Source organism: Camelus dromedarius, chromosome 8 (assembly GCF_036321535.1).
Source record: "Camelus dromedarius isolate mCamDro1 chromosome 8, mCamDro1.pat, whole genome shotgun sequence".
In the NCBI taxonomy this organism is placed as follows: Eukaryota; Metazoa; Chordata; class Mammalia; order Artiodactyla; family Camelidae; genus Camelus; species Camelus dromedarius.
The window spans coordinates 39,335,413-39,363,340 of NC_087443.1; the positions used below are offsets into that span (position 1 = coordinate 39,335,413).

General features: G+C 41.5%; 1 protein-coding gene and 1 long non-coding RNA gene across 2 annotated transcripts; one reads left to right on the top strand and one right to left on the bottom strand.

Moving 5' to 3' along the window:
* Positions 1 to 3,664: 3,664 nt before the first annotated feature.
* Positions 3,665 to 27,928, bottom strand: ZNF365 (zinc finger protein 365). The gene is made up of 5 exons (XM_031461235.2): positions 27,813 to 27,928; positions 25,317 to 26,072; positions 13,093 to 13,273; positions 7,107 to 7,144; positions 3,665 to 6,317 (listed from the first exon to the last, which is right to left on the bottom strand). The coding sequence occupies exons 2-5, from the start codon at positions 26,057 to 26,059 to the stop codon at positions 6,056 to 6,058; spliced, it is 1,224 nt and encodes a 407-aa protein (XP_031317095.1). The 5' UTR covers positions 26,060 to 26,072; positions 27,813 to 27,928; the 3' UTR covers positions 3,665 to 6,055.
* Positions 15,232 to 25,414, top strand: LOC116155783 (uncharacterized). The gene is made up of 3 exons (XR_004139661.2): positions 15,232 to 15,376; positions 23,726 to 23,792; positions 25,334 to 25,414. It is a non-coding gene; the product is annotated as an uncharacterized LOC116155783 (long non-coding RNA).

Here is a 27,928-nt window from a genome sequence, read left to right on the forward strand (position 1 = left end):
GCATGTCCCAACAACTGGAACTGAGGGCCTTTCCTCTCCCTGGGGCTCTCCTGGCTATTAACTACCTGTGTCAGCAAAAGGCACTCTTCAAGGTTTCATATCAGATGAAGGCAAGGGTAAAAGTTGATAGGGAGCTCACCTGGTTTGGGGCATTCCTTGTGAGTTAGGGTAAAGCTCTGTCACTGAGAAAAGGGGCGGGGATAGGACTGCAGGCCAAAAAGGAGCTGACAAAATGGAGTCATTGTGGTTCAGCCACACATCATGGGACAGAGAATGAGTCACGGATTCCATTTAGATGTTGTGGCCCCGGAAGACTGCAGAAGCCCTAGGGCAGGCAGGGTAATGTAGACGCCATTCCAGAAAGGCCAGCACTGACTGGAATTGGCCTTAATAGTTCAGAAAAATTTACCAGCTACCTGAACTATATCTGGTCATGAGGCAGCCTAAATCCCTTGTACCTACTACCTGGCTCGTACAGGGGCCCCAGTGAATACTGGTGAATGATTAGTTGGATGGATGGATGGATAAGTGGATTGTTGGATGTATAGTTAGTTCAAGTGATTTTGACAAGATTCATCTGATGAGACCTCAAAGCAGGACTTGTTTAAGCTACTGGGCCAAACTGAGCATTCACTCTGAGGAACAGCTCCCTTCTAAATGATAAGGCAAATGGTGAGATACTCTATACCTAACCCTAAAGGTATGTGAGGTTTCTAATTATTATGAGGCTGTCTTGGGGAAGTGACAATTGACCTGAAATCTGAAGGCTGAGTAGAAATTAACCAGGTGGAGAAGAAAGAGAAGGGCATTTCAGGCAGAAGGCATAACCCAGCATAACTGTGGTGCAGAGGGAGAACAGGGGACTGGTGAAGCTCTGAAACGAAGCCAGTCTGAAGAGGGGCCGGTCCAAGGTGTGGGGCTAGAGGAGGTAGGAGAGGCAGTCCGGAGCCAGAGCCTGCAGGCAAGCTCAGGACCTTGCTCTGCATCTGTGTGTCCACTCATTTGCCCTTACCCCACTGTAAGCAGCTCTGTGTTTACACTAGATGTCCCTCACCTATTAAGAATCCCCAGTTCCCTCCACCAGCCCTCTGTGTTTAGGATTATAGTATAAGAAATTTTAGCTATGGTGTCAAGTTACAGGCAGACTTTAATAGGAATAAAAATTAAGTCATACATTCTTGAGAATGAGGGAAATGGATGCTCCCCCTTGAACAATGAGGAGGGGCTTAGATATATAATCAGCTGTTTCTCTATGATATATCTGACTGAGGAAAATGCAGTACCCTTCTTGCCAGTCAGTAAACTACCAATTTGAAGTGTCCAAAAGTGTGTGCATTAAACTCTAAGAGACTTAGATCTGAAACTCTACAATTCCTTGGCAAGTTGGGGTGGCTCTGTTACAAGGCAGGGGGTATGGAGAGATTACAGAGTGGTGATATTTACATCCCCCACATGGTGGCTTGCATTACGCAGGTACAGTAATTGATGATAAATACTAAGCTGAATTTTAGGACATGGAAAACCACTGTATAATCAACAAATGCATACACTTACGACCATTTTCTGGGAATCTTATCAAGGAAGCAGTGCAACATTGTGAAAAGAGCCCTGGCTGAGATTCAGGAAGGCAATACTGTGGTTCTCATGCTGGCTCTGTCATGAAGGAGCTTAGGGCCCTGGACAACTCTTTCAGACCACTGTAAGCCCCACCTTCATTGTAAGATATGGTGAAGTTTCATTGTTAAGAGTTGTCAGAAGAAAAGCTGAAGTTAACTATCATGAAAACTATTTGAAAAATGCCTGAAGGAGAAAACGCCTGAGGAAGGCACAATACTGGAGCCTGATGCACCACATACCATCTCTTACTAAGTCCAGCACTGCCAATTTCTCCCCCAGTGTTGGACAGAATTGCTGTTGAATCAGCTGAACACCAGATGAAGTGGTTGGCTTGCATTCAGGAGCCATGCTGTAACAAAAAAATGTACCTTCTCTTTAAACACTGAAACCACATTCTGTGAGGTGAGATGCTTCCCGGGAAGCATGTGGTTCTGACGGAGGTAACAGTGCCGTACGTCTGCCTCTATCATCCTTGACTGCTGTTTCTGCACCTGCTAAGAGAGAAAGTGATACCTCCTCATCCCCACCTACATCAAAAGCATTCTGTGATACAGATACGTTCTGTGATGTGTTTTTTGTGTTACAGAAAACTTTACAAAGTCCAAGTCAGTGGGAAAAATCTCCAAAATCAATTTGTCACGTCAACACTAAGTTTTATGCAGCCTACATTTACAATAATGCAGCATCATGTGTGATGGGATCCCAGGGCTAGGAGTGTTCTTCTGCCCAAAGCAGAGCCCCAGCTACCAAAAGGAAAGAGCAGCACCGCGACAGGGGGCTCTTTTCAATAAGGTGACCTATTCTGTGTTACACTGAGGTATTTTTCCTCCAGTGACTTAATACCTGCTTCTTTAGAACTTCCACTGTCTTTTTTTCCCACTGTCTTAGTAACGTATAAAATGAGTATTCTTGCCTGTGACAGCACTTCAGATACTCAAGCACAGCAATCGAATCTCCTCTCCTCACTGGAGATGGGTACCGAAGCTGTCATCCCAGACACCTGCATCCACATAGACAAAATTTACCAGTGTTCCCATTGCAGGGTGGGCAGGAGACTGAGGCCTGCCTATGCATGAGGTTCCTTGAGTGGGAAGAAACCTCATTTCTGGTTTAGAATAATAGCTGCAAATCCGGAGTAATTGTGTCATCTGGCTACAAGTTGAAGATCTCTTTCTTAAGTGAAAATTTCAGATGTCTACATTTTACCGATACAGAACATGGACCAGAAAAAGAAGAAAAAAGAAAAAAAATTACCATCTTAATTCACAAAGAGGAATCCAATTTCTAAAGTCCCCCATCCTTTTAATATTTGAAATGGTGCCAGAGCTTGTGTTTGGGATCCTGCATGCATGCCATCTCTGGAATTCATTTTTCAAGGATCCAAACTGAACAGAATTGCGATATGGGGATTTACTTATGTCTTCTAATGACCAGAAATAATCAAGAATGTCAGTTATTTCTCAAGAACAGTATGACCTGGTGAACCCATTAAGTTTAACATGAGTAAGCATAAGAGCAGACTGAGGTCATCTCCCTAATAGCTCTAACAGCTCCTGAACAAATGAAATCCCCTGAATTTTCCTAATCCCATGGCTCTTAAAAGACTAAAGGCTGAGTAATTCTACCAGTGATATAATTCTTTCTGTTAACTATCCTGATCACTTTCTGGGCCTTGTAATGACTAGGATGTACAGCATATATAGACTGGGATATATACTGTGAAATCTATTCATGGTTTTTGCTAAAAGTTGGCAAGTTTAAAAATATAGTGTAGGAAAATTACTCATAGTTGTGGAGGAAGATGGGAGAAAAGTGCCAAATGAGCTTTCAATGAGGAGTTGTCAGTGTGAGCATATGTAAAAAGAACTTTTAGGTAGAGGCATTATGATAAACAAAAATGATCAAGCTAAGTTCTCAAGAAAACTTATAGGTACAAGATCACGGTGATGACATGTATGATGAACAGCTTTTTCATGAAAAGCCCCTTCCACTGTTAATGGACCAGCACACTTGCTTCCCAGAAACACTTCGAGACAAAACATACCAATACATTAGTCAGAAATATAGCTTTATTATTATAATAGTTCATAATCTAAAAACTTTTTTTAAATTCTGGGAATAGAATATCCCAACTTCCATACAACTGATTAACCCTGAACAATCCTGGAAAACAGTGTCTGAGAAATCTGAATTTTGCAGTTAACAATCTGTAACCTAGTTTGGGAAAAAAGAATGAAAGGAGGGTTGAAATTAAGGTTTCTTCCTTAGAAGACAAATAATAAAATTAGATCCATTCTTCAGTTTAAACTTGAATATGTTTTCCCAGAAACTTTGGTGATTTCTTCAAAAAATCAACCCTAAGGTTGACTGCCCATTAGGACAAAGAAAATATTTAAAAATAAGACCCAAGTGGGGCATGGCACATGGTTCAGACCATGGCATGTAGATGGGATATCCCTCGAAGTGAGTGGGCTCCCGTGTTTCAAAAGCAAAGTTATGTCTCTAAGGAAGCACAACATACATAATGCATCTCCTTGTATGAAGGTCAGAACTTAGTTAGAACTTAAAAAAAAATTTTAATGTAATAAATTTTAAAATCATTTGTCTTGTGTAATGTCCATAGAGTAGATATGACATTACGGTGCTTTCTGAAGATCACTGGGTAGGTACCACTGTCAAAGAGAGCTGTCATGCCCTCTAGGCATATTAAATGAAAATTGAAAATGTAAGTTACATTAAATAAAATGGGAAAAAAAGTTGGCTTACACTACCTTTAAAAACAAATTGTCACTGCATACACATATTACAGAACAAAAGCGCATGCAATGCAACAAACAAGTCAATTTTTTAGTCTGTGTAATGCTAAAGTGCAATCATGGCATAAACACCAATAATAAACAACCATGGAGGAGGTTAATTCTCAAAATAAGTAATTATGGTAACTTTACAGTTTTTAGCCTAAACAGTGATATTCACAGCAACGTTTTTTCGCACTTGAGAGCTGCGTATATACCACATGAGCAGCCCACCCCCATGAGCCAAAAGTCAAAGTGAAGATTCAAAAATCAACATTTTCACTATAAGTTCAAAACGTCTGTATAATATAAGTTACACTTTTCAATTTACTGGCATATTAAGCAATTATTTTGTTACCTGTTTTTAATACACTGCTAATCTGCTGCTTATTGCAATAACAATATAATTCTACTAATGTTAATTAGGTTACACTTTTAATTTTTAAAGTAAGAGAATTCAATTTACACGAACATATATAGTTTAAAAACCACCCACCACAAATACACACCTTTTCCATGAGTATTTAAAAATAAATTATTAATATACCTGACATATATATTTTATATGTGTTATATATATATACATAAATGTTTATATTTGTGGACATAATTATTCTTGTTGCCAGAAGAATGTCAGTACTTACAAACACTGCAGGAGACCCAATGATATTGCTAAATTAAAAAAAAAACATACAGTAACATGAAAATTCATTCTTGAAGAAAACTGTCAAGCAGGAGGTTTGTAACAGATGGTTCTTTATGGAAACAAAGGCCGTTTTAGGGAGGCAGGGACAGGAGGAGGATCTCAGATTCTGGATCCCGCGTGCATTGTTTATTTCAGAAATTACTTTAGAAGGCCATGTACAACAAACACTTCAGATACTTGGTTGAAAGGTAAAGAACATATATTTTAGACATAAAAAGGCAGAGAAGCAGCAGGAGGTGGAAAAGTTCGGCCAGCAAGGAGAAAGTCCTGCCGACAGCGAACGGAAGCTGCCAACACTCGTCGGGAAGCAGGTCTTAGGAAAGTGCTGAGTAACATCTGCAGTGCCTCCAGGATGGTTCACAGTGCACTAAATGTGCAATCTGGTGGCATCCAACCATTCAGACCCTGTACTGGTGATAGGTGCTGACCAAAAGGTTTTTACTGTCCTCCCCAACCACAGCAGTAGAAGCAGCTATCAAGACAGAGGCTGGCAGCACAATCTTAGGGTGAGACCAGAGATGCACCAAAATCAGTTTTTTTTTCCCCCCAGTGCCTGACATCTTGTGTGGCTTTGGGGCTGAGAATTAATGACCACCACAAAGAACTCAAGATGTGGAAACTACTGGAGACTAGGCTAATTATTTTAGAAGTTGGAGCTTTGTTTTACTAAAACTGCTTTTAGTAAGACTGCTTCCATTTTTAAAAATTCTTTCTTCCTTTAATTTACAGGGGCTTGTAAAAAAAAATTCTGGTTCACCGAGATTCCGTTTTGTTAATTTGTTTAACCCAGGTGCTTATATGGGTATGAAATGAATGTGTTACGCCCTTCACTTTCCCAATGTGTCTTACAACAGGATGTGTTTAAAAGGAAGTTAATGTTGGCCCCAGAACAACATCCCCAAAGCTCAGTGATGGTGGTCCAGAGCCACCTACCATTTTAGATGATGTTCACAATCGCTGTTGGCTTTTTTTTGGCCATTTTGGGCCTGATGTTGCCTTTCCGGCTAAACCCTAGAGGTTCCCCTTTCTTTGCTGGTCTGCAGAATTCTCTTGGGGACTCAGCCTGTTCATGCATGGACTTAGCAGGCTGCATGCTGGCTCTGTCATCCTTGGCCTTTTTCAGGTAGCTCCTTCCTTTTGGATGGAAATGGGTCTTGAGATCAGGATGGTTACACACAGAATGTGGGTGCCCTCGGCTTCTATAGATGGTCAGGCAGGAGGAAGATGAGCAGAAAGAAAGATTTCTTTAAATCCTTAAAAGAATACAAACTACTCATAGCAGGATCACTTCTGCATGCTAAGGTAACAGTAATGCTGCCAGTAAAACAAATAATATAAATAGGCTTTTTTGTTCCAAATATTTCTATGGCTTTCATGAAGTGATCTCACAATACTGAATTCCCAAGGAGTTATTACTAGTCCTATTTACCAGTGATAAAAACTGAAGCACAGAAAACTTAAATGACTATCCAGGATAATAGATACAGTGGTCTTGGAGAAGATGGACCAGAACCCATAACTCTGGACTCTCTAAGTGACTACTGGGGGATTGAGACAAATCTGTGGTAGAGCTATTATAAAGTATATGATTCATAGTATAAATTTATATATATATACACACAGACACACACACACACACACACACACACACACACACACACACACACACATATAGGTAGAGTGGTACACACACTGCATTAAGAGTACTACAGAGCAATTATGACTACACTATACCACAATAAGAGAAAGTGACACTATGCAATACTAGAGAAAGACTCCTGTAGTACTATCCTACTGCCATACACTCATAGACTGTTAGCATAATTAAAAGTCACACACACATTTTAGGAAGCTAGGTACACAAGCAGGTAAATTTTCACCTGAAACTCTCAAATCCATTTAGATTATAGATATCATCTAAAGTGCAACAGGAAAATGTGTTATGCAAACATTATCAAATGGCTCCAGTATAAAAAACATATACATACAGGCATTTGGGTTTCCTATTTGAGGAGACATCTGTAAGCTGAAGGAAAACAAATAAGACAAAGCATTACTTCACTTAAAGGCTGGATTTGGTTTTTAAAATCCTCCTTGCTTATATTTTTAAGAAACTGTATTCCCATTAAAGAAGCTGGGAACTGTTACCAGGGGCACTGCCCACAGAACCACCCATCAGAGCAGTGAACAAGAACATCTCGTGCTCAGCCTCTGCTTACTCGGGAGGCCTCTGTGGCTCCCTGTTCTGAGATTTCCAAGAAGTCAACATCAATAGATCTCAAAAATGTCAAGAAGTCAGATAGCCTCCCAAGAGAGCAACATTTGAACAAACATGTTTTTAAAAACTGGAATGACATTATTCCTTGATTGATTCAGGCTGTATCTGCAGCTAATTTACTACAGCTACGTCTGGTCATTGTGTATCAACGAAGGGGAAAATTGGCATAACATGTTTATTGCATAAAATACATCATTTCTAAGATGGAAGCATATGAAGACCAACTCCACAACTGGCCTGAGGCCATCTATCATTGAGATTATTTTCCACTCCCAATAAACAATCTGTATGCACTTTTGTGGCTGGGCTCAGAATATCATTTGCAGAATAAATTGATAATTATCATTTTGTGATCCAGATGTCACCAACCACTTTACAGGCAAGCCCAGTGTATTCCCAAACTTCAGTTCCCAACCTCCCTCATGCAGCCTTCACTGAAAGAAGTGGTGTCACATCGGCAGACAGACAGACAGAAGAAGCAGATGACTAAGAGGATGTGGAGAAAGGGCCACCTTGGTGTTGGGGCCAAGCCATGTGTCCCTGCTATACTCAAATCATCTGAAAAACCAAGCTCGGCATAATAGGATCTTTCTCCGGTTTTTCTGTCTGCAGCTTGAGCATCAGTCAGGAGCAAATCAGAAAGAAGTTTTCTTAATTAGATCTCTGAGGGTCAAGTGCCCAAGAAGGTGAGATGGGATTCCTGCCTTCCACCCTGGGACACAATCAGAAGTCAGCACTATGGCTGACCTTGTCCACGCTAGCTAGGTTTGGCATGAGACTAGTAAACGTCAAGAGAAAAAGGCACCTTCCTTACATGAAGGTCGTGAGGTCATGAAATACACAAAGAAGGGGGGACAGATGCCGCTGGCAGCTTCTTGGAATCCCAAAGGCATCAGCATTTCCACCCTCTTTCCCCAAGGCCCCCGCTCCCTGGACCCTGCCCTCCATAAATAAGAGTTTCTCAGCTGGACTCCTTGAATGGATTTTAGCATCTGAATAAACAAAAAAAAACTTAACAGGGTTTTTCTTCCTTTGAATACTTTCCTACTTAAAAAATTACTATTATTGAGGCAGAACAAAACATTTTCAAGTGTACTGTATATAAGTATATAAGCATATAGTGTGATGATTCGTTGTATATGGATATATAATTCCCTTTGGGATTTTATGCAAAGGTAAGTGTGTGTGTATGAGTGTGCATGCTTCCCTCACCAGGGAAAAGGCTAACAGTGATCTGATAGATTATGACGCCTGGGGTGGAGGCGAGGCCATTATCACAGGCACCACAGAATTGCGTACTTTCACATGCTCTCCTCCCTATGAACACAAGAGGCCACTGCTCCCTCTGGCCTTGACAGCCTCAGGCAGATGAGAATGCTCTTCCCACTCGGCACAGCTACCTACCTCCATTTTCTCCTAGTCCACCTACTTTGTCTTCTTTTTGTTTAAGGAGAGAAAGGTATGAAGATAGGAATCAAAAGAGTCCTTGGTCAAGGTTTCAGGCTGAAAAAATATAAATACCCTTGCACAGAGAGCCAATCTAAGTTCTTCTAAAACACAAATATAGTGTCTCAGGTTATTACAGGTTTGGGGAAACTGGGCACCTTGCCCTTCTCCAACTTCCCCTCCACGTATATAGCAGCACATATACCGATTGTTCTGGCCAAAACCTTGGATTCATTTTTGATTCCTCACTTTCCTTCACCTGCTAGATCTAATCCTTCAGCAAGGTCAACTGGTCTTGTCAATTCTACTCCAAGAACATATCCTATGCCTTTCACTTCTCTCCACTTCCACTCTATCCAGGCTGCCATCCCCATCCCCTCACCTGCCACAACATAATAGCCTTCTAACCCATCTCTCATTCTTGCATCCCTCCAGTCAGTTCCCCACACAGCAGCTGAGTGATTCTGCTGAAACGCGGATCACCTACTTAAAACCTTCCAGTGGTCTCCTGTGTGCAGTGGAATAGATCCAAACTCCGTATGTGACCTAGAAGCCCTGGGATGATCTGGATCCTTCCCACCTCTCTGACTTATCTCCCACCACTCACACGTGCCACGCTTGTTTCCTCCAGAGACAGCTGCATTTCCTATTCCTTTGCCTAGAATGTTCCACTTCCTAATTTTCACAGAGCTGCCTCCTTGTTATTCAGGTCACAGTGCAAATGTTGCCTCCTCAGCAAGGCTTTTCCTGAAATTTTTTCTCTAAAGCTAAAGTGGGTATCTCAAACCTATCATCTTACATTTTTCTTTAAAGTAGTTATCCCTATATGAAATTATCTTTGTTACGTGTTTGCTTATTGTGAGCCCCTCCTCCCTGAGACCAGGGAACTCATCCATCTCGATCACAGCAGTTTCTTTAGCTCCCAGTAAGTGCTGCGTTCCCAATAAATATGCTAAATGAATTACTGCTAGTCCTAATTTAGCAACCTGCAGGAAATAAATGCAACGCTTAAAATAAGATTATCCAAGCTGTTCCATGACCTTCCATTTGAGCAGCTCTGTGAGTGATTTTGGCAGATGGGATATTAGGTCACTTTGTGTCTAATTCAACAGCATGTTTCAGAGCATGCAGACAAAATATCTGAGTAAGCACGTTACATTTTTAGAAATCAGCCAGGTGAAAAAGAACATAAATGCTCAAGGGGATTAAGAGAAAGATACAGATGCCGAAACCTTATTTCAGAAAAGGCACTAAATGTGAGGAGGAAGGATATTTTTCTAGAGCACCAAAGAATCTTAAAGCTAGGAAGACACCGTAGAAAGAAGCAACTTACATGTCAATCTCTGGAGGTGGTAATGTGAAAGACTTAAGAGGAGAGAGGGAAGGAACTGGGGGTGGGGAAAGAAGGGAAATGAAGAAGCTGCACGGTTTCTCTAGAGCAGCCTTGGTGGAGATGGGGAGAACCAGCCAGGCTGGGGACAGCACTCCCCAGTGTTCTGGGAGGGGAGCCGAGCTGAGGTGGGGGGAGTCTGTGGGAAACTTCTGCTCCATCTGGGGGGTGGTGTGCACCCCGCAAGGAGCTCTCCTGGGCAGGGCTGAGGCTCCAGAGGCCTGGGCTCCTCCGTGCTCTGCACCTTCACTAAGCTGCGCCAAGTAGGTGACTAAAGGTACCGTTCAAAACTTTTCCTGCTACAAGCATCCAATTCTTCTGTGTATCCACAGCCACAGATACCCAGAGAGGCCAGACTGAGCACTTTTTACATCAAAGACACGGTGAATATATTTTATCATGATGAAACAGACTAAAAAGAAGAAAAGATCTTAAGGTCTGTAGACTGTCTCATAATGTGGTATATTATGGTCCAAAGTAGACTTTAGAGGACTATACATGGAAACAGGGGAAACCACATCTGCCCATTCCTTTCAGAAATTAATCATCTCATTCTTGGTCTTTTCAGAGTGATGTGTCTTCCCTCCAAAAGTCAGTTCACCTCCCTACAGCCTGATCCTGCCCTACTCACAAACAGCTCTCACTTCTGAATTCCCGGCTGCAATCTCAACTGCACTTTATTTGATCTGAATTAGTCATTTCTTCCCTATGTAGATCAAATCTGAAGAAGCCAGATGATGTCATGTTTGGGACAAAGAGAACATAAACATAAATATTTATTAATTAAATGTCCTACCATATTCATATGTATGTGTATACATATGTGTATATATACAAGTACTTATGTGTGTGTGCATATATGTTGTGTGTACATACACACACACATAATTTTATATCTACATATCTGACTAGAAGAACTGAGATGCTGTTCAACCTTTGATTACATGATACAGCAGGATGAGAAGTAATGACTGGCTGTGTCTTTTAAAAGTTGTTCGGTTTCCAAGCTGGAAAAGTAAACTGAGCAGAGGAAGTGAGCACATAAATATAAATAAAGGCAAGAACTAATGGGCTTCCTTTATTTCTCCTTGCCTTCCATTGTTTTCTCTTCCTTTAAGACCTTCTTAACTTTGTGTAGTAAAACTTACACATTTCTTAGCTCTGGGTTACTTATAAGCCTAAATACTTAAACTATTATGGGACATTTTAATTTTAGAATTCTAACCACCAAAGTCAGAAGATAATCAGAGAGTTTAAGAGGCCACAAGCCCTTAGAGAGCATGCAGTCCAACCACTTCATTTTATAGAAGAATGACAGGCCCAGGAAGACAGACGGTCTCACCTGGTCAGTAGTGTGGGAATGATCCAGAAGCCAGGCCTTCTCACCTCACCTCTGGGCTCACAGCACAACCCCGTCCTGAGAGATGGTAGGATGGAGGAAGAAGGCAGGAAAAGGCTGAGAGTGTCCCTCCAGCCAGTTAGTTATGACTGGACTCAGTTTCCCAAGGAGGTGACAGAGGAATTAAGGAGGCGAATAAAGGCTGCTTCTCAGGAGACCACTGATACCCGCCCAGAAAATAATCAATATGTCAGGTAGCTGAAATTGCTCTGATGACAGTTACTACTGAAACCTAACAGATGGAAGAAATCTACTTCCTTCTCGTCTACTTTGTTCCTGATGGAAAGTTCTGGAGCTTGCACAACTGTACAGCTCTAAGGCTGAGTGTGCATTACTACAGTTAGCACTGTGTAAAGTTCCCTCTTTTCTTTCCTTCCTTGTCTCTGTACCTTCCTATTGTCTGTCTCCTCTGGTCTCCCTTCTTTTATGCACCTGCGCTTCATTTCATTCCTTGATTCTTTAATCATTTTTCCTTTTAATCTTGGCTTCCCTATTATTCAACCTAAACTTTTCAGTCAACCAGTAGCAACCTTACTAACCCCTTAGTTAGCATAAATGTTTCCTATTTTTCTTTTCCTTATATATGTAGTCCATTTTGGAGTAACTAAAAGAATCATTTTTAAATCTTCTGAGAAGTCAGCATAAATAAAATTCAACTGATAATGAAAATGTTATAAATAAACCACTTTAGGGTTCTAAAAATCCATCCTTTGGCTTTGATTAATACAATTAAGAAAGCTGTATAGAGGGCAGATATGATTCCCCCCCTCTACAGCATGGTTATTTGCAAGCCTTCCCCCACCCCTACCCTCTAAAGAGACCAGGGAATCTTGATCAAGCCACTTATGAGAGTCTGGACATTTATCCATACCCAGGGTTCTCATCTGGGCTCTGGAGGTTCCTTAAGTCTCTGAAAGTACAGGTAAAATTGTATGCAGAAATCTATTACAGAACATCTCCTGTGAATTTTTCTACGTCTTTTTGAAAATCTACTTAAAGAATGTTTCACCTACAGAGACTATGGTATAGTGTTTTCTTTTCTATTAAGGAAGAAAGCAATATGTGGTTAAATCTTGGTAACAAAGAAGCATGAAAGTGTTTAGAAGATTCCTTGAAGAGCTCCAAAACATGATAATAACTTCCAATCTACTTGACACCAAGGTTGGGAAAGGTGATTTCTTTGGATACTTTAAACTGTTATTCTACAACATAAAAATATTTCTACCAATTCAGCTTGGTGTGGAGTTGGATGGTGAAGAACTGGAGACCCTGCATCCAGAACTTTGCTTACTTGCAGGTGTTTTGGACTCATCTGTGTTGCACAGGCATGGCTGGGGCAGCACTATCAAGTGATGTCTAGAATGTTCCTGCAAATCAATCCCCAGCTCCCTTTCCCTCTGCCCTTGACCCCACTTCACATACCATGGCCCTCAGCCCTGGTGCTGAACCCGAGTGACTTACCACGTGCTCAGTGGCGTCCCGGCGGAGGCCGGCAGCCTGCTGGCTGTGGTAGTACTCCAACTGCTTTTCGGCCAGTTCTACTCGGTGCAACAGATTCTCAATAAAGTCCTGGAGCCGAGCTTTCCCTTGAACCTCCTTCTCAGCAGCTGCTTCCAGGAAATGGTTGAATGTAACAACTTCTCTGCCAAGCAAACATGTCAGAACACAAAATGGAGAAGTGAGACAAGAATTCATTCATTCAACACGTATTTATTGAGTGCCTACTATGTGTCAGGTACTGCCCTAGGCAGTATGGCCATAGCCATGATGAACGAGATAAGATTACTTTTTAGTGATTACTTTTTAGCAGAAGAAGAGAGTCACTATAAAACATACAAATAAACACTTATGTCAGGTGGTCATAAGTGCTAAGGAGAAAACGGGAACTGGGTGACAGAGACAGAGAGTGACAGAAGGGAAGGAGTAAGTGACACTGCAGATAGCAAAGTCAGGACAACCTTTGGGTGGGGCAGCATCTGAACAGACACCTGAAGGAAGCAAGGAAGCAAGGAATTCGCCACACAAGCACCTGGGAAGAGCAAGCCAGGCCTTCTGTGGGAATGTGCAGAATGGTCTGAGGTACAGCAGGGGGGCCTGCAAGGCGGAGCAAGGTGGGGAGAGGGGAGGACAGCCGAGAGGGAGCCAGGCAGGGCCTCACAGGTCAGCGTGAGAACTCCAGATTTTACTATAAATGAGATGGGAAACCACTGGCCACTTTTGAGGAAAGTTCTGACATACATTTTAAGTCTGGCTATTGGGGAAGAAAAGACTACAAGGAGGGGAGCATGGTAGCAGGAGGCACCAAAGCATATATAAAATAAGTTACCTTGTCCAACAGTGTATTTTTGAGCTAAGAATGCAATAATCCAAGAAATGCCATCTTGAGGTAGATCTAAGGTCTGTTGGGGAAGCTATTTCAGCTGACATAGGATAAGCAATGTCCAAGTTGCCCTTCCCTAAAAAGTCGAGCAAAATACCTTTATCTACATGACTCACTGTGATTCAGAAATCTAGAAAGTTTTTAATAACTATTACTATTTTACATTTTTTATTTCTAATGCAAGTGTGAAAATAACACTTTCTTGAATTATAGTTAAGTAAGTTAAGTTCTTTATAAAAAAATTCAATCCATGAAAAGTATAATGAAGAAAATATCACTTGAAACCTCATTATCCTAAGATCACCACCATTTACATTTTGGTAACCATCCTCACAAATATCTCTACAAATATATCCACACACACACACTAATCAGCACTACCAATAGGTATACAGTATCACAATTCTCTTCATCTGATTTGCCTCACTTAATAAGAAATCCTGAAGAGCCTTTTGGCCATCCCCTTTGTATGTTCTGCCACACCTACTGGGGCTAACAAATTCTGTAATTTTACTACCCATTGGATATAATATTTCTTTTATGTGTCTTCAAACCCTCTCTCAACCTTCAAGGAGTAGTTCCACATTTTTCCGGCTCTATTCTACTCACACAGCACCAAGATTCTAAGGACTCTGATCACTGTCCTCCCAAACTTCTTTCATTTTAGTTGAACAAATCCTATTTTTAAAATCTAACCTCATGCAGTTGTTCTAGATAGTCGATTAAATTCATTGCCTTCTCTGCATTTTCTCAACCTCTGCTTGATTTTTATTTTCCACTAAGCTCCATAATTTCTTGAGAGCAGAACTTCAGGGATATCCAGCTCAAGAAGTCACAGTTTCACAGAAGGTCTCTGCAAAATAGTTGGTGGTGACTTCTAGCTCCTTTATTCTGTACCACTAGTCAGGGAGTCACTTTTACAATTAGTCATGATTTTTCCCTCACAAATGTATTACATCACACTTGACCATACTGAAACTTTTCTGACACTTCCTACAGAAGCAAATGTCTCTGCAAAACCTTTGGAATTACATATTTATAAAAACAGAAAAGAGACTGGTTCTGACAATGATTCACTCCAAAAACTACTCATCATACCAGGCCCCATTTTTCTAGCTTCCTATCCAAGATCAAACATAAACCCCGATCCCAAAATAACTCCATTCAGTAGCTCAGAAGTATTCACATACAAGAAATAAGAGTCCTTTTGGAAAGGAATTCTCTTTCGTTATTAAGTTTCAAATTTATTTCCAGGTGTTCCGTATGAGCCCTGAATAGAAGACATGCACTTTCCAAGCTGTTCAGGCCGCGGACATAAGCCGGTTTTGAAGCTCTGCCGTCATCTGGCTTTGATTTGTTTCCGAGGTAAGTCACAAACCTTAACTAACAGCAAAACAGTGGAGGGTCCATCCAGCCCTGTCATGGTTCTCAGTTATAGTTGAGAACCTTTGGATGGAATATCATCACAGCTCAAAAACACCACTGCAAACGTAGCCTAGGAAACGGCTACTCCTTCCTCTTTCCAACATCAAGGCTTCAATACATTTGGAGTCAAGCCCATTGTAGAGACTCGTGGGTGATATTTAGGATAACTGACTCATGAAACAGTTTCCAAGTTGGTACTTACAGGGAAAACAACCAAAAACCCACAACCCTCTCCCCCACCAAAAAGAAAACCATAGAAAAAAGAGCCAGGGTATTATTTTCAATTCATTTTGGTTTATAAAATTTACTATATTTACCTTATTGCAGAAATAGTTCACATTTATCATGGGAAATATAAAAACTGATCTATGGAAGATCTAACTGAGCAGGGGCTGAATCAGCTTTTTGTTCCCTGCTCTAAGGCCATCACTCAATACAATACAGCACAGAAAATAAGTATTCAATAAATATTTCTTGCAATCAATGTTCAAAAAGGACAAGGAAGAAACAAAAAACGACCCATAATCCCACCACCCAGAGGACCCTACTGTCAACAGCTTGGTGTATTTTTTCAAGTCTTTTCTTCTCTGTGCATATTTAATATTCTTGGGCTCTTGGGCTGTACAGTTTAGAATATAAGACAGCAATATTCAACAGCTTAATCCCACAGTATTAACATCCCAAAAACAAGAAAACAAACCTGAATACAATACAGCTTACAATTGTGGCTATATTTTTAAATCATGTGATGTTTTATTACTGGTTCCATATGAAACGTTTTACAACATTAATGGCACTAGTTGACTTTGGAGTGGTATGTCATGTAAAAAAGAAGCATCTTTTTCTAACCTCCTTCATCCAATTATCTTGTGCCCTAAAGCAGAGAAGTTAACACCACTTTTCCCAACTAACCTGGCACCAGTGCTAACCTAATTTCAGTTTGTGGATGTTTCACATCAACTAAAAGAAAAAAAAGGCAGTTAAAACAAGCCTGATGGTTTGATTTTAAAAGAGAAGTTACATGAACAAGGGCTGGAGAAGTTCATCATACTGAGATTGTGTCTGGGTATCTGAATTAGATACAAACAGGAACAAGACCTAGTGATTAACTGTGGAACAGCATGTGTGCACAACTTCGTATCCCCGCTTCACATCCTGCTCAGTCTGGATTAACAATATCCAGAAACAACTCTTATTTCCCCAAGGAATCTTGTGAATTTCCTGAATGAAAAAATAAATAAATTTAATTACTTTGCATTTGTACTTTCTTTAATAATTATACTCTGAACAGTAAAATATCCATTCAAAGTGCAAGACCGACTTACGGACTTCAATGGAGGAGAGAAGGAAATATTCACTGATGTGGTTTCAGATTCCACATTGCAATTAACCTTTAAGAAACTACCAATTGTCAAGCTTTGGCATTGTATCAAAGCAGAATACTTACTATTCTCTGAAAAGGTTATTAACATACCTCTCCATTTTCCTACTACATATCTGTGTGAGACTGGATTTCCGTCATCTACTTCAACCAAAACAACAAATCTGCAACAAATTAAAGGCAGAACAGGGTTCAGCTGCCTCCTATTAAGCCAGATGTTAAAAATATTTGTAAAACTTAGAAAACAATACCACTCTTTTCACTTAATTGTTTTTGGGAAAATTGTTCTTTTTCACAGAAATACATTACTTAACAGGTAATGGATTTATTATTGTTATTTTTATACAAATAAGTCTTCTAAAAATGTCTTAAGTTTTAATTTCTAATACAGTAAATTTTGATAGCTAAATCCCACAGAGAAAAGCTTCTTGGGGTCCTCAGATTTTTTTGAGAGTCTAAGGGGAAGTGAGGCCAAAAAGTTTGAAAGCTACTGTCATACTTTGTGCAGAGTGATCCTAAACTGCAGAATGCTGGTGCGGGCGGACAACGTGGTAGAACTCTAGTATGATGCAGCCACAATCCATACACTTATTTACTCCATTATTCAGGAAGTCAACAAATGATAAACGCTGGAGAAAGCATGGAGAAAATGGAGCCCTCCTACATTGCTCGTAGGAGTAGTTTGGTGCAACCATTATGGAAAACAGTATGGAGATTCCTCAAAAGACTAATATACTCACCAAATGATCCAGCAATCCACTCCTGGGCATATATCCAGAGGGAACTTTAATTTGGAAAGATACATGCACCCCAGTGTTCACAGCAGTACTATTTATAACAGTCAAGACAGGGAAACAACCTAAATGCCCATCAATAGATGACTGGATAAAGAAGTTGTGGTATATTTATACACTGGAATACTACTTAGCCATAAAAAAGAATAAAATAATGCCATTTGCAGCAATATGGCTGATCCTGGTGATTGCCATACTAAGTGAAGTAAGCCAGAAAGAGAAAGAAAGATACGATATGACATCACTTATATGTGGAATCTAAAAAAAAGACACAAATGAATTTATTTACAAAACAGAAACAGACGCACAGACATAGCAAATAAACTTATGGTTACCAGGTGGGGAAGGAGGTGGGAAAGGATAAATTGGGAGTTGGAGATTTGCAGATACTAACTACTATAAATAAAATAGATAAACAACTAGTTTCTTCTGTATAGCACAGGGAACTATATTCAGTATCTGGTGGTGACCTATAATGAAAAAGAATATGAAAACAAATATATGTATGTATATGTATGACTGAAACATGCTGTACACCAGAAATTGACGCAACATTGTAAACTGACTATACTTCAGTTAAAAAAAAAAAAACCACATTGCTGAATGCTACCAGGTATTGGGCTTAGTGCTAGGGCACTCTTGAGCCCATGGCTATCCTCATGAAGCTTACCGTCTAACGCAGGAGCCAGCCAACACTTTCTTTAAGGGCCAGGAAGTAAATATTTTAGGCTCTGAAGGCTGTACGGTCTCTGTTGCAACTACTCAACCCTGCCTAGCACAAAGAAGCCACCGAGGCTGTGTAACAATAAAGCTTTATTCACGGACACTGAAATTTGAATTTCATATAATTTTCATATGCCATGAATTATTATCTGTCTTTTGAATTGTTCCCAAACATTTAAAAATATAAAAACCATTCTTAGCTCAGGGGCTCCACAAAAACAGGTGGCAGGCTGGATCAGGCCTTGGTGTGCAGACCACACCCCTCAAGTAGTGGGAGAAGCAGACATTAAAAGAAACAAATACTGAAATAAATATGAATTCAGCTGAGCTGAATGTGATGGAGAAAAAGAACAACACGATGCTATCAGACAGCAGAGTAAAAGACTTATGTGGTTTTATTTTAAGTTCTCAACCCTGTGACTGAAAATACAGTGTGAAAGCTGGAAGGCCAAATGAGAAGATAAGGGCAAACCAGAAATTCATTCTGGGTGTGGTGCAGAACAGCTTTGGGGAAATTAACCAACTGATTCCAGGGGACTTCTAGCCCTACCTTTGACTATTTTTTTTTTTAAAGATTAAATATGATTGAAATCAAGGTTTTAAGCTTCAGTGGAAAATATGCCTATCTGAAGCAATATCTGATACTAAAGGAAAAAAATACCAGTATAGTATCAGAAACTGGCCCAAAGTTCTTTATTATGCTGAATGATTTACAGGCCTAGAAATCTGTCAGTATCCTGAGATTCATAGTCTTCCAGAAACAAACACAGTAGAAAGAGGCACTGAGTGAAAAAGCCCCTACAGCACCAAGTTTTATTTAGAAAAATAAATTTGTTCACTCATGCACTCATTTATTTACAGGATGGCCATATGGTCTGAAACATAGATAGTCTTTCTTTTTTTTTGCAGATTAAACTTCAGTTATTTCTACTGAGTGGGTTAAAGATGGGTTAATTTCAGAAAAATCAAAAACATACTATCATGTGAAGAACACCTTCCAGAAGCAGGTGTAGAGATAGAGGGAAATGCGCATTAATGCACCGTGGTATTCCCTGCAGTTTTACACAGGCATGGAGCTATGCGTTGTTAATGAGAGACGCTGTACTGACCATACCACATATTGTAATCTACTATCAATGAACCATTTATCATGTCTCTCTTCCTTGTTTCCAGCCTTCATGGCCATCCAGTAGCCTTATGTTCCCCTTGGGCCTCATCACTGCATATCACCTTCTCTCTGCTCCAGCATCAGTGAACTCCACTGAGCCTCCCAGCCAGATTCTTACTTCTGCACATGTTGCTCCTCCTCCAGCGTCCCTTCCCAAGCCCCTACTTTTAATGATCACTCTAACCTCAGGGCTCCCCTGCTAGACACGTGCCTAGTATGGGCTAGGGGACCTGCTATGTTCTCCTGCAGAACCTTGCAGCCAATCACAGCACACACTGCAGCCAGCTAGTCCTGCCACTGACAACATCAATCATAAAGTCAGTGAGTTCAGGGCCCTCACTTGCTCCTTCACTGTGATTCCACAGCACCTAGTGTTGAGCCCAGCACACAACAGGAGCCCCACAAATTTCTGCTGAATGCATGAAATGTGCAACAACATCTCTAGTTAAAAATCTTAACTGACTAAAGATCCTTAGGTTTCCTTTTCTCTTTTTCCAGACAAGTAGTGGGGCATAAAACCACTAAGTAACCTACAATACAGGTACCTGCTACAGGGATCTAAAATTGATGCCTCTTTTCTTTTCTTAAACAACACTTTAACATCAGCTTCTCATCCCAAGGGCACAGCTCTACTGAGTTATTCAAATTTCATTTTGCATTACTGATTTATGAACCTCTTCAGAGGTATATGAAATGGTAAAAATACCTCCGGCTAAAAATAGTCTAGCTATTGATCACAGAGCACCTCAGACAGACTGTAATGTCTGCCACGAGGCAAATCCTAAAGCTGGAGTCAACCACCTCCAAGCACCAGGAGGCTGGCTGCACACTCAGAGCTCTAGGTCAGCTCCTGTGTCCCCGGTGGGGCCCACGGGGTGGAATCTGCACCTGCCACAGGTCGGGAGCCACGTCACTTTTCTACTCTTATCAGCCCTTTCCCTCGTATTTCTTTTTTGACTTCCTGGAATACACTAAAAAGTATACAGTTCTCATTAAGAACTTAAAAAGCAACTCTAACGAGAAAGTCAAATTATTCTTATTGGTTCTAAATAGATCAAAACACATTCTAAGCCCCTCAGTCCAGACAAAAAGGGGAGCTGGCAGAGGGAGGGACAGACATGAGAGAGACAAATAGGAAATTTGGGAGGGTCTCCAAATTTTACCACATGCCATCCCTAAGAAGGCATGTTGACATTGGGTTTTTCCTACATTAGTTTGTAAGTCTGCATGGAACACAACCTGATAGAGAGGACCCTATTTACATAAATGCATTAAAAGGTAGAGCAAACAGATGCCTCCCTCTCTCACTGAACTCTACATTTAACATGACTTTTCTTGACACTGAACTCTACATTTAACATGACTTTTCTTGACCTACTACCTAGCTATAGATCAGTCTGGAAACCAAGTTACCCACTCACTGTTCTAGCTGATCAAAAATGGGAAACATGTAATGAAGTGGCAAGAGGCTTTAGTTGTGCAAAGCAAGTTACCAAGTCAAACTTGCCTTTGAAAGGCCAGCATTTCACAGCCAGCTTTGGATAGAAACCTAAATGGGCATTGCTGGCTTAAGCCCTAGATGTCTCTTTTAACATCCCCTAATGATGTTTAATGTCTAATTTACCTGCTGGTCTATTCCTGTCACGAAAGCAGGAAGTGGACTCACATGGTTACCACTGTAGGACCAGGACCTAGAACAGTACTGGGCACTCAGCAAGCACTCAATAAAAATTTGTCTTCTGGCTGACTCCAAGCTGGAACAGGGCAAATGACGAAGGAAGAAGTGAAAGATTTTATCTGTCGTAGCTCCAAGGGAGCAGGACGGAAATTAGAGATGGAATTACAAAGAGGCCCCTCACTGCCATGAAAGGCTGGCAGTGGCACATGCTCCATCCTAACTGGGCACCGACATGCAGAGTCAAGTTAAAGCCCTTGCTGGAAGTCAGAAACCTTGGGCTGGTGTTCTGGAAGCTTAATATCACAGCTATACTGATGATGCCACCATTTCTCCATTTCTCAGCAACTTTGATGCCAGCTCACTTTCTTTAATCTCATCAGAAAAATAAATGATTTCACCATAGCAGCCCTCTCAACACAGCAGAGAAGGAAGCCCATTCCAAAATGGGCCAGATTTGGTATTACCTCAGTCTTGATGCTTTGCGCAAATATCACATTTTCAAAAGTCTGGCTGAGGCACAATGAATTAAATGGAAAACACTCAGCAGAGAGGCAGGGAATTTGGGTTCCAGTTTCAGCTTTGCTACTAAATTTTTGTCCTTGTCATTCTGCTGTTCTGGGCATTATTTTCGACACCTGTAAAATGAGTCAGACTGGTACCCACCTTTCAGAACTAAGATTACACAGTCCCCTCAGGGCTCATCTCTAACAGTCACCTCCCTGGTGTCCTTCAATGTCACTGTCCTCCAGCTACCAATGCAAATCCCACCCTCACTCCTTCATTGTGGCCTCATCACATGGAAAAACCCATTCTCTAACATTCATCAACTTGAAACCGTGACTTGTATTTAAGCACTTGTTTAAACTACTCAGAATTTGTACATGGGTGTGTTCATGGGTATGTTTTATTCCTCCTCTGTAGAGTGTAAACTCCTTAGGGAAAAAGACCAAGAATTTTATGTCCCCCAGACACACCTAGCACAGTGTTGGGCACATCCCAGGTGCTCAGTCAGGGCTTTCCAATCTTAACAGCAGATGAATGTGCAGGTAAATTCAGGATTACTAGAATGCTGATGTTCTCCAAACCCCAGGTGACCAAGTCAACCAGGAATCAGCTACGATCCACGCTTTCTTATTAAGGGATACCTTACTGCAAGGTTGACCAGGATTGATTTACCTGATTACGGATAGTCATGCCCTACAAGCTCTGAATACTCTTGAATAAGTAAATACAGTACCTGTTTCCATAGGACTTTTAAAGTTGCACAAACTTTATGAAGACAGTGGGCAGTTTCTTTCTTGGACCTGCACTCTAAGAAATAGAGATGCTTCTCTGCAGAGGTACAATGAGACTCAGGACAAATGTACAGAAAATTGCCAATACAGCCTCCTCTGCTGCAGGGCATGTAGGTGACTTCTATAACCCAAGCCGATTCAGCCCATAGATGGCCTCAGGGCAGAATTAGCCCTCGAGTCTTTTATTTCAGTTTGAAAGAAAGGATTTTAAAGTTGAGGGAAAATCCATAAGCAAGAGAGCCTTATGTGAATGTCAAATACTAGATGTATGCTTTTTTTTTTTTTAACCAAATCTACCATCTGTGTCAAATGGGACTGTAACAACCTACTCTTTCTCACAAATGGGCCTTGAGAGCTCATTTGGAGGGCTTTAGCAGGGGAGCGCAGCTCCTTACAGCTCCTGATATGTTCACTGGCCAAGTAGGGTCTTCCATGTGTGAAAGGTCACCTCTTTGGTGGAAGGCACAGCTCTGAGGGAGTCGTGAGGAAGGCAGGGCATGGCCCAGCTGGGCAGATCTGGTCAAATCACTCTGGCTTCAACAGTGTGGCAGATGGGCAGCTGGCTCACTCTGCTCCCCATTTTGGGGTGGGGGGGCTGGACACTGTAGCCACTGAGGCTGCTGGCCATAGTCGCCGTCTCAGACCAACAGCTCCACTGTCTTTCCTGGAAAGAAGACTCTTTCAGCCCTATTTTATGCACAGAAAGAGTGATTATTTGAAGCTTGAATATTGAAACTGCTGGGGCAGGCCAAATGAAGGCTTAAAAAAATGAGGACTTTGTTTATTTTATGTTTAAAAGTTTAAGGCAGTTTCACTGAATTTTCATTTAAAATTTTTTTTTTAACATCATTGCTTTTCTTTCCTGGTAGTACAAAAATGTCATACTAAAAATCAACTCTTAACTTACCTTCAGATACACACCCAAAAATGTGAATGAAATTATATTGTATAAGGACATTAACTGAGACGTTATTTTTAATACCAGGAAAATGGAACAAAACCATGTATTCATCAGTAGCAAGCTGATTAGAATATATATGTCATGATTCCACTTGGGAAAACACAGTAACTCTATATGTGCATATGAAGTACACAGGAAGGGTCCAGAACTGAACTAAACAGTGTGGCTGTCTCCAGAGGATGCAGTGGTGGGGTGCTTGGAGAGGAGGGAGGACTTTTAACACATACAACTTAACTCTGTAAAAATTTTTTTTTAAACAAGTATGTTTTGTTCTTCAATTGGTCCTCAGGTGACAGCACTGGATTAACCATATATAACATACTATCACAACTGATCCGTGCACAGCCCGCTTTTATGTAAGTTACTTATTTATTTTTAATAATAAAGCACCCTTGAACACACAACCAAAAATGAAAGTTATATCCTTGATAATAACCTGGGTCTAACCATTTGACCCTCCATGCCATCATATTATTTTCCCATACTCCAGGCAATCACCACCCCAAATCCCATCTCATTATTACTTGTGTTATTAATAAATAAAACACAACAAATAAGTAAATGCACACATTTAATCTGGCTGCCTTTAAATTCACTGCTCTTGAGTCAAACAGAAATATCACTAATTTAATTCAAGGCTTTTCCCTGCACATAGAGTGACCCCACTCTAACTTCGCACCAGGAAACACCAGAAGCCAACAGAGAAGCATTTTTCAACAGAGATCATTTCCCTGGGAGAAAAGTAAATCAGTGGCCAATTCAAATCCAGCCTTACTACATGATCAAAAAAAATGTCTAGTTGAGCAGAGCAGGCTTTCCCCCTAGGTAGACAGTAAGCCTTTAGTAATAGCGAGTGATGATCTCTTTAATATATAGAGCTTCTCAGCCTAAAGATGGAGGAAGCTTTAATTACTACATTTTAATAGACAACACAAGATAAAAGAGTGCCAGAGGGCAAAGAAAGTATGAAATTAGGTCAACCTAACAGAACTCAAATTATTTAAAACCTTTCTTTTATTCTGTTTTAGTCAATTTTTATGTCCTTTGATTCTATGAATTCTTAGCCTCCATTTAAAATTAAATCCAACATTCTACATGAAGAATAACTGCATTGTTACATATACTTTTCCAGTTTGGGTTGAATCCATACGTACTGATAAGGAAATGCTTATCCAAGTATGATAATTTTAAAAGTAACAGCTTCTCTAATCACGTGTAACTTGTGAAATCCAGTGTCAACTCTTTGCAAGCAGGCATGACAGTCTAGTATTTTACAAAAAGAAAATTCTCAAACTTAAATCATAAGAGTATGTCAATCTCAGAAGCTTCTGCTGGGTTTCCTAATGTCTGCTTCTTCCAAATAAAAATTAGATTCTCAGCTATCGACATTTAGTTAACACAAACAGGTAATCCAAAATGGCAAAGAAGCCAAAATTATTTTTAACTAGAGTATATTTTTATACTTGAATAAGACAGCATCTCATGTCCTTGATTTTATTACATGGAGACTGTCAACAGACAGAAAGGGCCCCCAGCACCCCCTTTCTGTCTTCCCATTCAATTCCCTGCTGCCGGGAATGGATCCCACCATGGCCAGACCGCACTACTCCTCTCTCTAAAAACATTGTCTGTGGTTGACAGTTTCCGAGGTGAGAAGGGTATTTTGATCTTCCTGTTGCTGAGCTGGAGACTATACACAGAGAGGGTAAATGATATTAAAAGCCTTGTGCTGTCTCCATTCAACTGTATCAATGAGAGATGCAGCCAAAGTACCTGCAAGTTATTAAAACCAAACCTTGCTTAACATTCGAGTGTAACTTGGGGGGGATGGTGGGAGGTGCCTAAAGCAATGGGATTAGCATCCCGTTTCACCCACTTACTCTTCTTTCCTGAGAAGCTCCTCCTCGGATTCCGTCAGGCGTTGCCTCAGCACTGCGATCATCTCCACGGCCACGTCCACCTGTCTATTCAGGGCCTGCTCTCGTCTCTGAACTTCTTGCTTTTTCTGAGTCAGCTGTACAAAAGCCGCCCGAACTTCCAACAGTTCGGCAGTTTTCTGGGCCAGCTCTCTGGTGAGTTTATCGATTCTCTTCTCAATGGTCCTGTCCACGGCCTCAACCATCCGATTGAATTTTTCTCTGACATGTGCCTCGAAAGCTGTTTTGGTCTCTGAGGTGGGAAGTCCAGGGCTGGACCTTGGCCCATCCAGCGAGTCTGCACGTAGGTCCACCGTAGTGTAGGTCTGCACGTAGGACACAGGCCTCTCTGCCACCACCTCAAAGGGCTTCCTGTCCTTGGAGTGTTCATGTGAAATGCTATACAAGTTAACATAGCTCGGTTTCTGCTTCACTATGTTGCCACAGCTCTGCAGTTTTCCCTGTTTCAGGGGTTCTGAGGAAGTGACTAGGTCTGTGTCTCTGAGGGATGGAAAGAGACTGCATTTTGTCAAGAGGGTTCTTTCCCGGTAGCTGTGACTGAATTCCAGATGGGCCCTCAATGAGGACAGGCTTCTAAATCTGGTATGGTCCCCACACCTCGGGCAGCGGAATGGTAGGCACACAGCGACATTCTCAAAGGACTCCTGCCAGGGGTATCTGCTTTCCTCAAAAGCCTTCTGTTGCATTACTCTAAAAGTCCTGGGCAGGGGAGAATAAAAGTTAGTTTGTATGTCTGTCTAAAAAACTGCTACTGAAATGATTGTTGCTTATCGTCTCCATGAGGACAAAGGCTTTTAAATTCCAAATGACTTTTGCATATAATATATTATGTTAAAATTGAAACCTATAACCCAAGGACCAAATCCAGCCACATCCACTCATTTCCATATTGCCTACTGCTGCTTTTGCACTAAATGGTAGAGGTGAGTAGTTGAGAGCTCTATGGCCAGCGAAGCCAAAACTACTTACTACCTGGCCTTTACAGAAAAGTTTGTCAACCCCTGTCTATGATAAAAAAAAAAAAAGAATAAAATTTTAAAAGGTGGGTAACATTCCCTTTTCACAGGTGAGAAAACTGGAGCAAGGAGGTAAAGTAATTAATCCAAGGCCAGATGGAAAGTGTCAGATTCCAAAGTGGAAAGTTTCCTGACCTCCTGAATTTAGTACACTAACTACAAAACCGTGCCCTATTTTACTGACGACCCTGATAAGCATGAATACAAAAAGAGAGAGAAAAACTCACATGAATTTGATGTCAAAACAGGTCCTAAGAGAGCAAGCTCAGCGATCTTCCCTCAAGTATAGGAAAGCTGTTACTCACACTAGGTGCAGTGGCATGAAGCACACAGTTAGCTGGAAATTTTTCAACCTGAGATTTTTGCCCTTAATTTTGTTTTCTACTTATTGTTGTGATGATTTAAATCAAAGTGTTATCATCATAATCATGCCCCCCTCCACATACTCCAGATTTACTGAAATTTGGGGATCCAGTGTGTCAAATACTGTTTGACCTAAGTGGGAGCATGGACAAAATTTTATTAAGATAGAGTGTTCTGGCTGGATTTGTCTTGTCTCTGATCTTGTTTTAACACAGCCTCTAGAGATGGCCAAAGTTTGAACCAGGTAAGTATTAGCATAACTCTTAGTAACAGGAAATTCTTATTTCCTTGTAGGAATTTATTATCTTATCCCTAGCAACAGATGACTGCGAGCAACCCAATTCTACAAGCAGCACGTATCTATCCCCCTCAGCAACGATTTCTACTTAAACATAATAAGCACTGGGCCCCTAAAACAGGTAGCAAAGGGTCTAGGCTTAAAAGTGTTGTTACTTCTCCCTCAACCTCTTCAAAAGCAGAGGTGCCAATCGCATCCCTACACAGCTAGGCAAAGCTTCCAGGTAAATATGCCTCTGGCCCCCAGGGAGGAGAACCTCTTCCTGTGCTACAGCGGGCTGTTTAACTACGGGTTTTCTGGGGATTCCAACCCTGACATAAGAGGCCAACCCTGCCCAGAAACGCAGGCCAGAGGTGAAAGAAGGGGAAGTAGCAATTCTAGGGAGCAATAGGGAAGGGGTGGCACCCTGCAAGGGGAAATGGGTAACCACGCACTCCGGGAGTAAGCAAGCTTTCGAGGGCCCAGCGTAAGCCCCAGTCCACAGACTGACGGACAAGCCAAAATTTCTTCTGCCTGAGCAGGGCTGGCAGGCAGTGACCCTCCTCGGGGGTCCCCCTTTCCCCGCCCCCGCTCCGCGGCGTGCCAGCGGGCCGGTGCCAGAGTGGATACGTGCGCACACGAGTTCCTGCAGGCGGGGGCCGAGAAGCCCAACTCCCCGCAGTGGTGCGGGGACTGGACCTCTTGTCCAGCCTGGCCGGCCCCCTCTGCCGCGCACCCTGGGCTGGGCCGCGGGCGCAGATGCTGCGGGAGCGAAGCACTTACCCGACTTGTTGCTGCCGCTGCCGCTGCCGCTGCCGCCGCGGCGGTGCTACTGCTGCGGGAGCGAAGCGGTTTTCAGCAGAGCCGTAAATCAGGCTGAGCGGGGCCCTCTCCCACCC